Here is a 15,572-nt window from a genome sequence, read left to right on the forward strand (position 1 = left end):
GCAGGAGTTGAGGTTGTTGCTGGTGTTTGATCTCAAAATAGCTACCAATGAACTGAACAAAGGGCACATGACATCACAGTAACCAGGCTGCTCAAAGAACTGTTTAAAAACCTTTACAAACACAATACAGTCTGAAAGGCTGACAGTGGTGATCACATTTGAGCTTTTTGTGTTTACTGCTTCAGTCATTTGCCTACTTGTGGGATACAGTTTAGTTCCCTAAATAATGTTCCCATGAACCTAACAAGCCCCCGATATTGTTGGGGGGTGGGGGGGATCGCTCTGATCTTTAGCCTGTGGTATGGTAGAGAATCGGTGCTTAGCTGCAGTGTGTATGTCAGCATGTTCTGGTCTCCAGCACCTGAAAGCTGCTGCATGGAAGAATGGAATGTGCTGGAGGGCTGAAGTCAGCGCTGAATCCGGCAGTGGTTCACAGTCTTACTGAGCTGGCAGGCGTGTAGGATACGTTTAGTATAGGCCACTGGCTTTCATGAAAAAGTGAAGCAAGTGTATTTTTCCCATTTTTGATTTAATATTTATGTTTTTAATTAATTTATGTGAAGTAAGTGTGTTTAAATTTATTTTAAAAGTTTTTATTTAAACCATTTCTATACGCCTCTAATTATTGGAGGCAAAGAGACAGTGGGGAAGCCTTAAGATAGCATGAGCATCAGAAGCAATGAAAGCAGACTGGGAGCCTACTTGCTAGATGTGAACCTCTATATGGTTGCGGCACGCTGTCTCCAAGACGTGGGACCTGCACATCTTCAAAGAGTTAGTGTGGCCTTGAGTATCTGCAGAAGCTGCAATCTGGGTCAAGTTTATTTCACAAAAGTCAACAGTAAATAGCTACTTGAAGGTTATGGTATATTAGAGCACTGAGGAAGATGTAGTGAAGGTTCAGTTTATTTCACAAAAGTCAACAGTAAATAGCTACTTGAAGGTTATGGTATATTAGAGCACTGAGGAAGATGTAGTGAAGGTTCAGACCAAATAAGTTTGTAAAAAGTTGAGGAACATTTAACTCTAGCCCCTGCTGGTTATCAAGGAAGGTATAACACAAAAGTGGGAAGTTTATGATACTGAGAATTCAATGCTACAGAAGGCCCAGCAAAGTATATGAAATGCAATGACCTCCAAGACTATGGATAAGAATATAGTTTGTATTTGTTTCTTTTTTTTTTGCTTGAATTCAATGTGATGGTTTGAGTAGATACCTTGTTTGCTATGATTTTCTGATTCTAGGACCTGAGTTGTAGAGCATTTAAGTTGTAGCACAGGGGAAGGTCATTCAGGCCATTGTGCCCATGTTATGTCTTTAAAAAATTATCTCATTAGTCTCACTTCCCTGTCCTTTCCCTTTTGAAGTATTTACCAAATTCCCATTTATGAAGTTACTAATGAATCTGCTTCAACAACTCCGATCATAAGTTGCTGGAAAAATTATTAATGTTAACCTGTGTGTCTTTGGATTCTTCATTATCTGTGGTCCTCTTTTTACCAATCCTTCTGCTACTGGAAGCAGATATTCTCTTATCCTATCAAAACTTCATCAATTTGAATACTTAACAAAGCTCAGCAACCAGCTGCTCTTGTCTTGCCATAAAATTATCTGCCTAGAATTACACTATAGACATCTTGACCAGTTATCTTGCAATGACTATGGCACCAAGCAAAAAATGGTTTTATTTCCATCTTCCTTTTATTTCCCACCTCTGGGTTTTTCCCTAGTATACCATTGTGGAAGAAGGGTTTTTTTGGCAAATGCATATCAGCAATATGCCAATTCACAGGAGTGAGCTTAGTGCTGTCAGTACTCAGCTTTGACTTACTGCAGATGCACTTGCAAAAACCTACTGTTTTCATAGATACCGATAACTTTTCCTTCAACTAAAAGTAACTCTTTCCATCAGCATTATTATCCTTTCTCTTTTAACAGATATTATTTTAAAAACTGCCTTAGTGGTGAATCTGCAAACAGTAATTACCTGTAACTATTCAGAAAGATCCACAACTTGGAGAATCATTGTCAGAATTGTTTTCTTTTGGAACCCATCAATTTATTTACTCTCAGGGGATTATAATCCACTTTTGCCACATCAATCCATTATTCCATTCCATACACTTGTTTCTTCCCTTCCATCTTTTCATATTTTATTGCTTCAATGTGCTGTGCTTTCTGATTATCTTGTACCCAGAGAAATTGCAGATGGCCACACCTGCCCCACTCTGCTAGGTGTCACAGTACCACAGCATTCAGACTCAGCCAGCATGTGTATTTAATGTTAACATTTTTGTTTTGGTCCACAGGTAGAGGAGGAATTATGGGAGGAAGAATTCTTGGAGCGTTGTTTTCAGGAGATGCTGGATGAAGAGGACCAGGAATGGTTCATTCCAGAGCGAGATTTGCCAGGCATCAACCAGATGCAACAACAAATGAATGGACTTTCCATAAATGATAGCAGCAAGACAGAGGACCTTGTGGTAAATAGCAAAGAAAAATAATGCGCCTGTTTGAATAAACTCACTGTGCTATATTACCTTATATCAAACTTCCTCCCAACTGTCTCCGCTCTAAACAAAACAATCCCAGCTTCTTCACCCTCTCCATGAAACCAAATTTCCTCTTTCCCAGCACTATTCTAATAAAACTTTTCTGCACCCTCTTTACATTCAAACTGTAGTACACACTATATTTGTGACCAAGCTAGTGTTTTATGAGCACAAGAAAATAACAAGAGTAGTCTACTTGGTACCTTAAGTGTTCCCTGTGATCATAGCTGACCTGCTCCAGGCCTCTTAATTCCTTTCCTGTGCCAGATCCACAAAGTCCTCAGTTCCCAATCTTTTTTCAAAAAATTACCTACCTCCTCATTTAATGCCTCCAATGATCTAGCCTCCAGAGACTCCTGGGATAGAGAATTACAGACTTCAATCACCCTCTGTAAGAACAAGTTCCTATGGTGCTCAGTTTTAAATGACTGGCCTCCTTTCTTGTAACTATGTCCCCTCGTTCAAGACTTTCCCACTAGTTGATACATCTTGATATCTATCTTGTCATGCTCCCTCAAGATCTTCAATGAGATCACCGCTCATTCTTCTAAACTCAAAGAATACAGGTTCAAGTTCCTTAGATGATCATGAGAGGACAACCCTCTCCTCCCAGGAATTAGCCTGATGAATCTCTTTTGGATTGCCTCAAGTGCTAGTGTATCCTTCCTTAAAACTAGGAATCAAAACCACTTGGTACTCCAGGTATGGCCTCACCAACACATTTTGCAATTGTAACAAAACTATTTCTAAACTTCACCACCACCCCCACCCACCACTCCTGGCAATAATGGCCATTATGCCATTCGCTCCAAACTACTTATTTGACCCTGCCTGCTGTCTTTTTATAGTCATACAGCATGGAAACGGGCCCTTTGGCCCAACTCATCCATGCTGACTGTGTTGCCCAGCGAACTAGTCCCATCTGCCAGTGTTTAACCTATAGCCTTTAAACCTCTCCTATCCCTTATCTAGATGTCTTTTAAATATTACGAATGTGCCTGCCTCAACCACTATTTCTGGTAGCTCATCCCAAACACCCACCACCCTTTGCATGAAGAAGCTGCCCCTGATGTCCCTTTTAGGGCGCTGGGGAGTGTTATGGAACAGAGGGACCTCGAGCACTCCTGGGAAAAGGACCATGTTGCTTTCACCCTGTCTTTGCCCCTCATGATCTTAGAGGTATACAAGATCACCCCTCAATCACCTTTGTTCCAAGGAATAAAGTCCTAGTCTACGCAGCCTCTCCTTATAACCAGGCCCCCAAGTCCAGGCACTAATTCTTTTTTTTGCACTCTTTCTAGTTCGATAACATCTTTCCTATAACAGGGTGACCAAAACTGTACACAGTATTTCAAGTGCAGCCTCACCAATATCTTGTATAACTGCAGTGTAGCTTTCCAACTCCTATACTCAAATACGCTAACTGATGAAGATGATGAACATGCCAAATGCCTTCTTCACCACCCTATCTACCTGTGATACTGCTTTCAGTGAACTATACACTTGCACTCCTAGGTCCCTCTGTTCCATAACACTCCCCAGGGCCCCAGCATTCACTGTACAATTGCTACCTTGGTTTGATTTCCCAAAATGCAATACCTCACATTTATCTGGATTGAAAGCCATTTGCTAGTCCTCTGCCCATACGCTGAGCTGATAAAGATCCCCCTGTAATTTTCCATGAATTTCTACACTGTCTATACCACCACTTATTTTAGTATCATCCACAAATTTACTAACCATCCCTTGTACATTCACATCCAAATTGTTTATATAAATTACAAACACTGACCCCTGTGGCACACCACTATACACAGGCCGCCAGTCTGAGAAACAGCCCTCGACCGTCACCCTCTGCTTCCTACCACTGAGCCAATTATGAATCCAATCAGCTTTCTCCCCCTGGATCCCATGCATTCTAACCTTCCAGACTAGCCTGCCATGAGGGACCTTGTCAAAGGCCTTTCCAAAGTCCATATAGACAGCATCCACAACCCTACCCTCGTGTACCCTGTTGGCTACCTCCTCGAAGAACTTCGAGATTTGTCAGACACGACTTCCCAAGCACAAAGCCATGCTGCCTGTCCCTAATCAGACTCTGTCTCTCCAAACGTTGGTGGATCCTGTCCCTCAGAATCCCCTCTTGCAATTTTCCCACCACTGATGTCAGACTCACCAGCCTGTAGTTTCCTGGCTTGGTTTTACCACCCCTTTTAAACAATGATATCACCTTAGCCATTCTCCAGTCCTCCAGAACCTCACTTATGGCCTGAGATGAAGCAAAAAATCTCTCAAGGGCCTCCACAATTTCTTCTCTAGCCTCCCACGAGGTTCAAGAATGTACCAGGTCAGTCCCTGGGGATTTATCCACTTCAATGCACTTCAAGGCCTCCAGTACCACCTCCCTGCTAATCTGTATGTGGTCCAAGCCATCCACTCAATTTCCCATTTCCTTAGTTTCCATCGTTTCCTCCACAGTAAAAACTGAAGAGAAATATTCATTAAAAATATCTCCCATTTCCTTTGGTTCCACACACAGCTGGCCATGCTGATCTTTAAGGGGGCTTATTCTCTCCCTAGCCACCCTTTTAATATACCTATAGAATCTCTTAGGATTTTGCCTCACCTTGCTCGCCAGATCCCTCTCATATCCTCTTTTTGCCCTCCAAACTTCTCTCTTCAGTGCACTCCTACACTTCTTGCAGTCATCAAGAGATTCACTGGTTCCCAATTGCTTATGAGCAATGTATACCCCCTTTTTCTTAACCAGAGCCTCAATATCTCTCGTCAATCAGGGGTCCTGAAACCTGCCAGCCTTGCTCTTCACTCTAACGGGAACATGCAGGCCCTGAACTCTTGACATCATACTTTTAAAAACCCTCCCACTTATAATTGTGGATAAGAATACCTAAATCCCTCTATACTTCACTCATTTGCATTCTCTCTCCATTTGGATAACAGACTGCCTTTTGATTTCTCTGCCAAAGTGCATGATCTCACACTTCCCCACATTAAACTCCATTTGTCAAGTTTTTGCCCACTCATTCAAGCTATCTATATCCCTTGTAGAGTCCATTTATTGTCATTGCAGCAGGCCCTTCCAATTATTTTCATGTCATCAACAAACTTGGATAACTTGCACTCTGCACTCTCCTGAACCTCATTAATATAAATAGTAAATAATTAAGGGCCGAGAACTAATCCTTGAGGCACTCTCTCCAAGGGGACATGACTACAAGATAAGGGGCTGGTCATTTAAAACTGAGGTACATAGAAGTTTCTTCTCGCAGAAGCTGGTGGAAGCTGGATTATTACAAGTATTTAAAGTGGAGGTGGATAAATAGTTGACAGATCGAGGAATATGGCGAAATATAGTAAGAAGAATTGAGGCCAGCATAGACCAGCCATGATCATACTAAATGGTGGGGCAGGCTTGATGACCTACTCCTATTTCCTATGTTCTTGTGTATCCTTCTATGTCTTGCCTATTCGTGTTTGTCTCATTCTTCTTAAACATAGTGATTGTGTCTGATTCCACCACCATCTCTGGCAGATGTTCCAGATTATCAACCACTCCATGTTTAAAAAAAAACTTGCCCCTCAAATCCTTTTTAAAACTCCTACCTTTCATCTTAAACCTATGCCCCCATGTTTTAGATAACTCTACCATGAGAAGAATATTTTGACTGTCTATTTATGCCTCTCATAACCTTATATATTTATATCAGGTCACTTCAAGCCCTGCCTATCCAATCTCTCCCAATAACTAAAGTCCTCTAATCCAGGCAACATCCTGATGAATATTCTCTGCATTCTCTCCAGTGCAAATTATTCCTAGTGTGTAGGTTAGTGGTAGAGTGACAAGAATAAAATAGGTTAGGGGAAGAATAGTTAAAAGTGGGTGCCTGATGGTCAGTGTGGACTCAGTTGGCCAAAGGCCTGATTCCATGCTGCATCTCCCCATGTTTCCATGACTTGTGTTGATATAGAAATCCCTCGCATATGTTACAAGAATTGTTCATTTATGTTATTAGTACTGATTTGATTTCCCCAATATATAAATAGATTGAAGTCCCCCATGATTACTATATTATCCCTGTTACATGCACTGATAATTTCCTTCCTTATGCCTTGGCAGGCACGGTAGTGTAGCGGTTAAGGTAATGCCATTACAGTGCCAGCGAGCTGGGTTCAATTCCAGCCGCTGTCTGTAAGGAGTTTGTACGTTCTCCCCATGTCTGCGTGGGTTTCCTCCCACATTCCAAAGACGTACCGGTTAGGAAGTTGTGGGCATGCTATGTTGGTGCCGGAAACATGGCGCCACTTGTGGGCTGCGCCCAGAACACTTCTACGCAAAAAGATGCATTTCACTGTTTTGATGTACATGTGACTAATAAAGAGATTTTATTTTGTCTTATGCACCTCGTATATGATATTCCCCTATAAACCACTCTCATCAAACTTTTCTGCTCCTTCCTGCTTAGTTTACCTGAAACTGCCTCTAATTCTATATCAAAATCTGATGAGCCAAGATCCTTTCTTGCTATTTTACTGACATCATTTCTTATTAACAGCACTACCTTTTCCTTTGTGTCTGTCAACCGTAAGTGGGTGGCTGATGATCGGCACAGACTCAGTGGGCTGAGGGCCTGTTTCCATGCAATAGGACGCTATGACTTTTTTGTTTCATGTGGCCAGCATTTCATGTTTTCTGGCTTGATAAAGTATGATAAGGTGAAAGAAGCTTCATAGTGTAACCAAACACAAAGTAATGGAAGGCATGGTTTATTATTGTCACGTACAGATCAATTCATTACACAGTGCAGTTACATTGAGTTGGCCTTGGTTTAATCTCAGAAAACGAGAATACCCAGCCATTTTAACTGCTACTATGTAAAGGGTGACTTTTGTGAAGGTTAAACTATTGTAGAAAACATTGAAATTTGAATGATCTAATTAAGATGCTTAAAATGATTTAAATAATGTGATAGGGTAGATACCTAGAAGCTGTTTCCTCTGGTTGGAGAAACTAAAATAAGCAACATTAGAAAGAGAAGTGTCAACTCTACCATTCAGTAGTATTGGCTGAACCTGTACTTCAGTTCCATATTTCTCCCCCCAACCACTCTAATCCCCACAATCCCTTGATTCATTATCAGAAAATCTGTCGATTTCACCTTGTATGTACTCAGTGACTGAGCATCCACAAACCCCTGGAGTAGATAATTCCAAAGGTTTGCAACCAGGTCTATAAAGAAATTTCTCTTCATTCTGGATCTAATTTTTATTGTGGAACCATGTTCCGATGTTCTGCAACTGGAGGAAACAACTCCTCAGCAGCCAATCTTGTATGTCTCAATGAAATCCTCTATCATTATTCTAAACTCTAGTCAGGGGAGAACAATCCTACTCAATGACAATGACAATCACCTCATCTAGGAATCAATCTGGCAAGTATATCCCTCCTTTGGTACAGAGATCAAATCCGGTTTGGATTTTAATTTTGGCTGATCTGGTTTGGGTAAAAGGCACGGTAGTGCAGTGGTTAGCGTAATGCTATTACAGCGCCAGTGACCCGGGTTCAATTCAGCCCACTGTCTGTAAGGAGTTTGTACGTTCTCCCCATGTCTGTGTGGGTTTCCTTTGGATGCTCCAGTTTCCTCCCACATTCCAAAAGACGTACGGGTTAGGAGTTGTGGGCATGCTATGTTGGTGCCAGAAGCGTGGCGACACTTGCGGGCTGCCCCCAGAACACTCTTGGCAAACATGTATTTCACTGTGCGTTTAGTACATTGACTAATAGATAATCTTATCTTATAACTTTTGATATATCTATGCCATTGAGTTAAAAGGCACTTGGACAGGTACATGGAAAGGAAAGGTTTAGTGAGGTATGGGTCAAACACAGGCAGATAGGACTAGCTTGTGGGAATCTTGAATGGCATGGATCAGTTGGGCCAAAAGGCCTATTTCCGTGCTGTATGACTCTAGATCAAGAAACACTTCCTTCCCACTCAGGATGTTATTGTCGGCTGTTTCTGCAGTTTAAAACAAAATGACTTTGTGTCTGTCTAACTCAAATGAATCTAATTGTTTCCTCTTTCTTCCCTCTAGAGTAAAAGTACTCTGAATCCTGACGCCAAGGAATTTGTTCCTGGAGTGAAGTACTGAAATTTTGAGAGTCTTGTAGGCTGCCCTCTACTGGAGGAAGCAAAAAAATACAATTTCTGAACACTGTGAAGCGAGTCACTTTTTAGGATGGCCAATTGGTTATAGATGCTATTGGATTACCCACCCTCTCCCTTTCCCTATGCCGAAACTTGTTTAGATTGAATGCTCTTTTTTTTTAAGCTTCATTGCAAAAATAACTTGGTCCTTTCACAATTTCTGGTATGTGCAAGGGTTCGGCTGTTGTATAGTATTCCATTTGCCACGTATCACAATGGGTCTGCTATTTAAAACAACTGGTCTCATGGTTCGGCAGGTGAGGAAGGAGATGAATTGCCAGAAACTTGTTAAGTTTAGGGACCTTTTGCATGTCTTGAAAGATGGATTTAAGGTGACAGTGCCCCTTTTTTTTAAATAAACAAGTTATGAATTGGTGTAAGCAAAACAACAGAAGCACTTTGCCAAAAAAAAAGATTCTATAAGAATTGAAAAATTACAAACTGCTGGAACCCAACATGCACTGCTTTGGCTCTTTTACTGCCTGATTATAAATGTCCTTTTCTTCCAAATACATGAGCCTTATAAAGGTGGGGTGGGGGGTTGGGGGATGGATATAAAATAAGTATAACAGTATTACCACTACCATTGCAGGTAGTTAGTTTTATTGTCTACAAGATTATCCTAAAATAACACTACCAGTAAAGGGAATGCTCTGGAGGCTAAATGTGTTACAATGCATATTATGATATTTTGTTTAGAAACTATATGCATCTTCCTTGGTTTTTTTTTGAAGTGCAGCCCAAACAGGCTTAAAGAAGGGATTTTTTTTGTCTGGAATGGGATTGTATGGGGAAATGCTTCACTGCTGAGAAAAAAATTTGGGTTGCACTTTACAAAATTGTATAATGGGGTAGGGTCTGTTTGGGGTGGGAGTCAGGACAAAAGGATTGCTCACGGTAAAGAGTGCACTAATGCTCAGCCAAGAGCATTTTTGACCAGCAAGCACCTAACATGGTGATCCAGTTCATTTCAGTTTTCATCAAAAGGTCATTGCTTGTGCCTGCCTTGATGGTGAACATGGCACCACTGTTTGTCTGTCTTGTTCTCTCTTGTGTGTTTTGCTTTCTCATGCTTGTTCTCGCTCACTCACTATCTCTTTCTCTCTGTCCATCCCTGGGAAGATGATGGTGCTCCTTTCAAGAGTTAGATTTCTTTTTCTCTTTTGGTCTCAATGCAAGTGAGTGCAACAGAAAAATTTACTGGAAAATAGACTTTTATTTAAAAAACCAATAAGGTACTAGGCCACTCTTCAGCTTTTATCAGTATGATGTAAGGAAGTTTAAGGGTTGAACGTGGTTTTTAAAAAGATCATGAATATATTCTTTGTGTAGTGGAGATGTGCAAGTTCTAGACCTGGTGGTATAAAGGTGGTTTGCAGGTACTCTGATTGAAGTAGGGATGCCAATATTATTGTTACACATTGTGCTTTGGTGGGAGGGAATGGAATGTAGCTTACTTTATTAATTAAATTCATTCAAAATCGCTGGTGTTCCTTCACAGGCACAAAAACAGTTATGGTGAGAGGAACAATGGAGGTACAGTTTACAATTTGAAAACCTTCTGTGATGCCCATTTTCCTTTGTCAATGTTCCATATTAATCCAGTCCAACATCACTTGTGGGATGGTGGGCAGCCTTGGTGCTTTGGTTATGACCTTTTCTGTGCGAAATGAAATTGGGTTCAATGGTATTGTAGTTTACTACTCAATGGGCAGGGTTTTTTCTTTGTGGATCCAACTTCACTGTTGCTAACTCTTTCCCTTGGTTTCAAGTATTGGAGTTGCAGTATTTCTTCCCAAGTTTCATGTCAGTTTATATTGTTACTAATAATATAATTATAGTTTTCCCATTTTAAAACACTTTCTCTGTGATATAATGTACCAATTCCCTGCCACAACCAGTTATTACCATAGGCTTTATCAGTTCCTTTTTCTGCAGCTGAAATGTGCTGAGAGGAACTCTGATATCTAGGATGCAATCGCTATGAGAAATACTTTGGCAATTAGCATGATAATTGACTGCACACTAACGGTCTTTTATTCACTCTCCTCCACCACCCACTCTGGTTCCGAATTTGCAGCAATGGTAGAAATTTCAGCACAGCACTTTAATAAATGAGGATTTTTTTTAAAGATATTGTTATTACAGTATATCAAGTTGTAACATATTGAATCCATTTTTAACTCCTTGACTCCCATATTAAACAGTGCTTCAGTAGTATCTTTAATATCAATGTCTTCTGTACATCAAAGCCCTTGCTGAAATGCTTTAATTTTACAAACTGGGTGGATGGTAATTTGGATAACCAATCATTGGCCCTTAAAGATGGAAATAATATTTGTGTCCCTATTTTGACGTGATATGTTTTCCCCTTGCTGTCCTACCACACTAGGCCTGTTCTTTAACGTTCATATTATATTAGTGCTTGAAGAAACTCCCATTCCACTCCAGTGTTGGGCATTTCTTGCTCATTTATAATGTAGCTGCATCACACCTTCATGCAAGCAACACTCACCACTGCTCTGGACCTTTCCGCTGAGTGAAGTTGCCAGTTACTGTTGAATAGTGGTCACTTTTGTGTGCTCAAATGAGTTTCTGGTAAGCACAAACCTTGTTTAGTACCTTTTTTCTGGAAAACACACTTCAGTCCTTCAATCTGGATGATTGGCAGCCATGTCATTGGAGTAAAGGTTGAGTTTTAGTCACATTGGTGGCCCAGTGAATAAAGTAATTGCCCAGAGGCCCTGAATTTGTTTTTGGTGATTGCCAAATTAACACATCTCTGCAGTGGATGTGTTACTACCTCACCATGCATTCTTAGACAAAGGAAGAAATATTATGAATATGCCATCCAGTTCCTTATCTTGTCTGGTCTTGATGGAAGTGTTCATGTACGAAGCTTGGTTGGATTCAGTATTTCTGACCTGCAGTTTAGTAGACAGTTTTTATTTGGTTGGTTATCTTTTATGAAAATGGTCATATTTGAATTAAGTGTAGATAATGCGAACAGACAATATTCAAGAATTAATTGAAGATTAAAAATGGTAGGGTGTTCAGGAGAGGAATGTACTGGTACAGCAACCATCCCTCAGATGAAATATCCACCTTGTTATTATCTTGTCTTTTTAAAGCAAACCTTGGTTTAAATGTTGGTTTTTACTTCTCTTTGCTGGAGCTGTTCATTTTAGTCGTCAACTCTATATACATTGCTCATCAATTCTGTTTATTTTCAATTTTCCCATCTGTCAAAAAAGAGGAAAGTGGGTGTTGCTAATATCTGCCCAGTTATACATATTTCCAATCATAAATTTTCAGGGGTAATAATTCAGCTTAATGCATGAATTTCAGTGGATTAGGACAGTTACTGTTGCTTAACTCAGATGTCATCCATAGGGAAATGGAGAACAAGTAACCTGTTTAATACACCCTTGTGTTAAATAAGTTCTTGGGTTTAAGAAAAAAATGTGCAGCAACCATCCTTTCTCTTACCAATCCCCAGCCCCTGCCATCTTGAATCCTTAATTGGAAGGCTGCCCATTAAAAATGATCCTAAATTTAGTTCCTCCTGACGTAATGCTAACTGGGACTTGTCAGATTGAGTTGAATGGAGCAAATCTACAGAGGAACATGGGTATCACTTTTCAATAAAATAGGATTCAATTATCTTTTCTAGATCTGTTTGCCATTAAAAATGTTTTATAAAAATTTCTAGCAGTCACCCAAAAATATTGTTAATGCCTGCACAGACTAACTTTATTTTTGAATATATTAGATCTGTTGAAGCTTTATTAAGAAAATTGGCAGGCGTTTCTCCCTTTTAGCCACATTCTGTAAATCTGCCAACATCTGAGGAGCAATAAGATACTGCTCAAGAAAAGTCAGTTTTGTATCTCGTATCACCTGCACTGAGTTTCTAAATTGATTGCACCACTTGACGACCTGATCCTTTTGAGAATTGTGGAACTTTGCTGTATTGTATCCATGAGTTTTAATATTGTTCCTTTTGTGATTTTTGCCCATGCAAACAAACAGGCTCTCCAGTCAGAGAACATTCTGTCCTATCCTGCACTTGGCCTTGCATTTTCTTTGCAAATTTGGAGGAAAAAGGGGTTTTTTGTGTCTTTTTAAAATTTATGTTACAAGTTACCTGAGCTTTTAACCAGATTTGTTTCAACTTCATAAACAATTTTATAGATGATAGCATTCTTTTCTCCTATTCTGTGCATACTTTATGTATATTACCTTTGACTTTTATTTACTGCCTGTATGTACAACAGTGATAACCATTTGCCTGAAGGGTGAGTTGGTGCTTTAGAACAGGTCAGCATGTGGCAGAGAGCTAACATTGAGTCGCACAAGGGTTATGCATACCCAGTTTTATTTCCTAATTTAAAACTGTTAATACCAGCTGTTTTACGTCCTGCCAGTATTCCATGCATTCAAGATATGCATGCAATAATTCAGCATTTCTCATTAAGGTACACCTACATATAGGCATATGAAAAGAATACTAGAACACAAGACTGCTGGACTAGTGTAGATGGTTTAAAAGGACTGGGACTCTTGGTACCTTTGGATTCACATTTCAAAATTTATAACTGGAGTAATTGGCACTGGTGCTGGAATTCTGGACCCTTTTACCTGTTGTGTTAGCTTAATAACTAAATTAACCTTTAAAATTGCTATTTACTTGGGTCAATGGATACTTAAGACATTTAGAGGGGGCTTTTTTTTTTCATTCGTTTCAATGCTTGAGGACCACATTTAGAAAACCTCTGCGCGTGGAAATTAAATATGTTTCTGACATTACCACAGAAAGTATACATCAACAAATGCTTTCTAGCACTTTGGCAAGTCATGAGGTTGTGAAAGGCACTAAAGAAGTGCAAGTTTTTCTCTCGTGAAAATGATTACAAGTCAATCATGGCCAAAAATAGGGAGGGGGGAAGTGAAGTATCATCCTGTTAAAGCAGTGTGTTAAGCTTATGAAACCAAAATATTTAAGTTTTAAAAGAAAACCTCAGTTGAACATAGGAACATATTGTGTCTGATTTACTTGGCTGATTGGCTGTGTTTTTTTTGGAAAGATCTAGCACCAACACTATGCATATGGGGGCAGGGCAATATCCTGATTAGTTTGCTTACAAACCTCATTTTGCTTGTGCTGAAGCTCAAAATCCTCTAGTGTCCATTACAAATCAGTTTCGATGATAATAATTAAGATGGCATTTGGTGGATTGAACCTTAATTCTGTTGGTTTAGGTGCAATTCAGATCATACTCTCCTTATGGCTCCTGGGCACCTACCAATGCCACTCCCTAACCAATTTCTAAGTGGTGAACTGCGGGACCTTGTAACTCAACTCTCCACGTCCCATTTCACTGGGAATTATCTAGGATCTATTTTAGCAAGAAATAACCTTCAGCCCTGCCCCTCACTCCCCAAATAGCCTTTAAATTGCCGCTGTGTATTATTGGTAGTGGATACTTGGCCCATAAATTTCAGTTACACAGTATCATTGTTGCTGTTTTGCTGCCTGGTAAATAATGGGTTGGGTCACTCCTGCGGTCAAGTCTGTTTAAACCACAGTTGCCAGTACAGTTCTGTATTAATACCATTTCTGTATTAAAAAAAATTGAGTTCTCAGCATTTTGTCGAGACGAGGGTATTATCCGAATGTGTTTGCGGATGTATCGCCTTTGTTTATTGTTAATTATCTGACACAAGTGTGGAATAAACTTTGTAATTTACAATTTTGTTTAGTGTTTTTCTTGAACTGCTTATAGAAAGAGAATTTTACCGAGACAAAACTATCATAATCCTACATTTGAAGAAGCGTATTATGAAGCATACTGCACAAGAGCATCTTAGTCCAGTACCGAGACAAGCATTGCATTTATCAATGTTTATATCTCCATAGGCTTCCACCCATTCCTTTTCTCACCCCATCAGTGTATCCTTGTTTATTTCTCAGTCCCATGTTTATTTATCTTTCATTCTTGTGAAGTTCCACTTTTTAACCAATTACTGTGCCGGCAAGATCGTACTTGGCTCATTGTAAGCAATGACTGCAAGAGACCCTCTTTGGAGTAACCTTTGCTCTAGTACTGCATTGGTGATCCTCCCCTAGGTTGTGAGTGGATTTTTAACAGTGTAGTAATTCTCTTACTCAGATGCTGAAACCTATTTTGGGGAAGGACCTTGAGGTTTAGGATAGCCCCTGACCCTCGAGCTACCTGTTTGGTCAAGCTTAATGACTTGACACTGCAGCTGCAGTGGATGTGAGGGGCTCGTGCACTGTTTTAGCAGGTTCTTTCAAGGTTGAGAAAGTCTAAGGTGGTCTGGATCTACAAGTAAATTTTGTGATGTGGACCCCTCACTGAGACATGTACTGTATAGTAAATCTCTACATCCTCTCCCTATCCCTGCTGTACAAAAGTCAAAGTTGAGTTTATTGTCATATGCACAAGTCCATGTGTGCACAGGTGCAATGAAAAGCTTGCAGCAGCATCGCAGGCACATAGCGTCACATAGGCAGCATTCACAAAGAAAACATAAATTATACAGAATTTTTACAAGGAAAAGAATGCAATTAGAAAAAAAAGTCCATTTTAGTGTAAAGTGGTCAGAGTGTTTATGAACTGCAGTGATTAGGGTTTTGCCGGTTGGTTCAAGAACTGAATGGTTGAAGGGAAGTAGCTGTTCTTGAACCTGGTGGTGTGGGACTTCAGGCTTCTGTACCTCCTGCCCGATGATAGCTGCAAGAAGATGGCATAGTCTGGATGGTGGGGA

General features: G+C 40.1%; 1 protein-coding gene across 2 annotated transcripts in view; it reads left to right on the forward strand.

Annotated features, from left to right (window-relative positions):
* The window catches only part of paip2b (poly(A) binding protein interacting protein 2B), an 87,103-nt gene extending 72,570 nt beyond the window's left edge, over positions 1 to 14,533 (forward strand). For both annotated transcript variants that reach the window (XM_052038947.1, XM_052038940.1), the window contains exons 3-4: positions 2,311 to 2,484; positions 8,668 to 14,533. In XM_052038947.1, coding sequence (XP_051894907.1) covers positions 2,311 to 2,484; positions 8,668 to 8,724 — 231 coding nt within the window. In that variant the 3' untranslated portion in view covers positions 8,725 to 14,533. The remainder of the gene's footprint in view (positions 1 to 2,310; positions 2,485 to 8,667) is intronic.
* Positions 14,534 to 15,572: the final 1,039 nt, after the last annotated feature.

This window comes from Pristis pectinata, chromosome 2 (assembly GCF_009764475.1).
Source record: "Pristis pectinata isolate sPriPec2 chromosome 2, sPriPec2.1.pri, whole genome shotgun sequence".
Taxonomy (NCBI): domain Eukaryota; kingdom Metazoa; phylum Chordata; class Chondrichthyes; order Rhinopristiformes; family Pristidae; genus Pristis; species Pristis pectinata.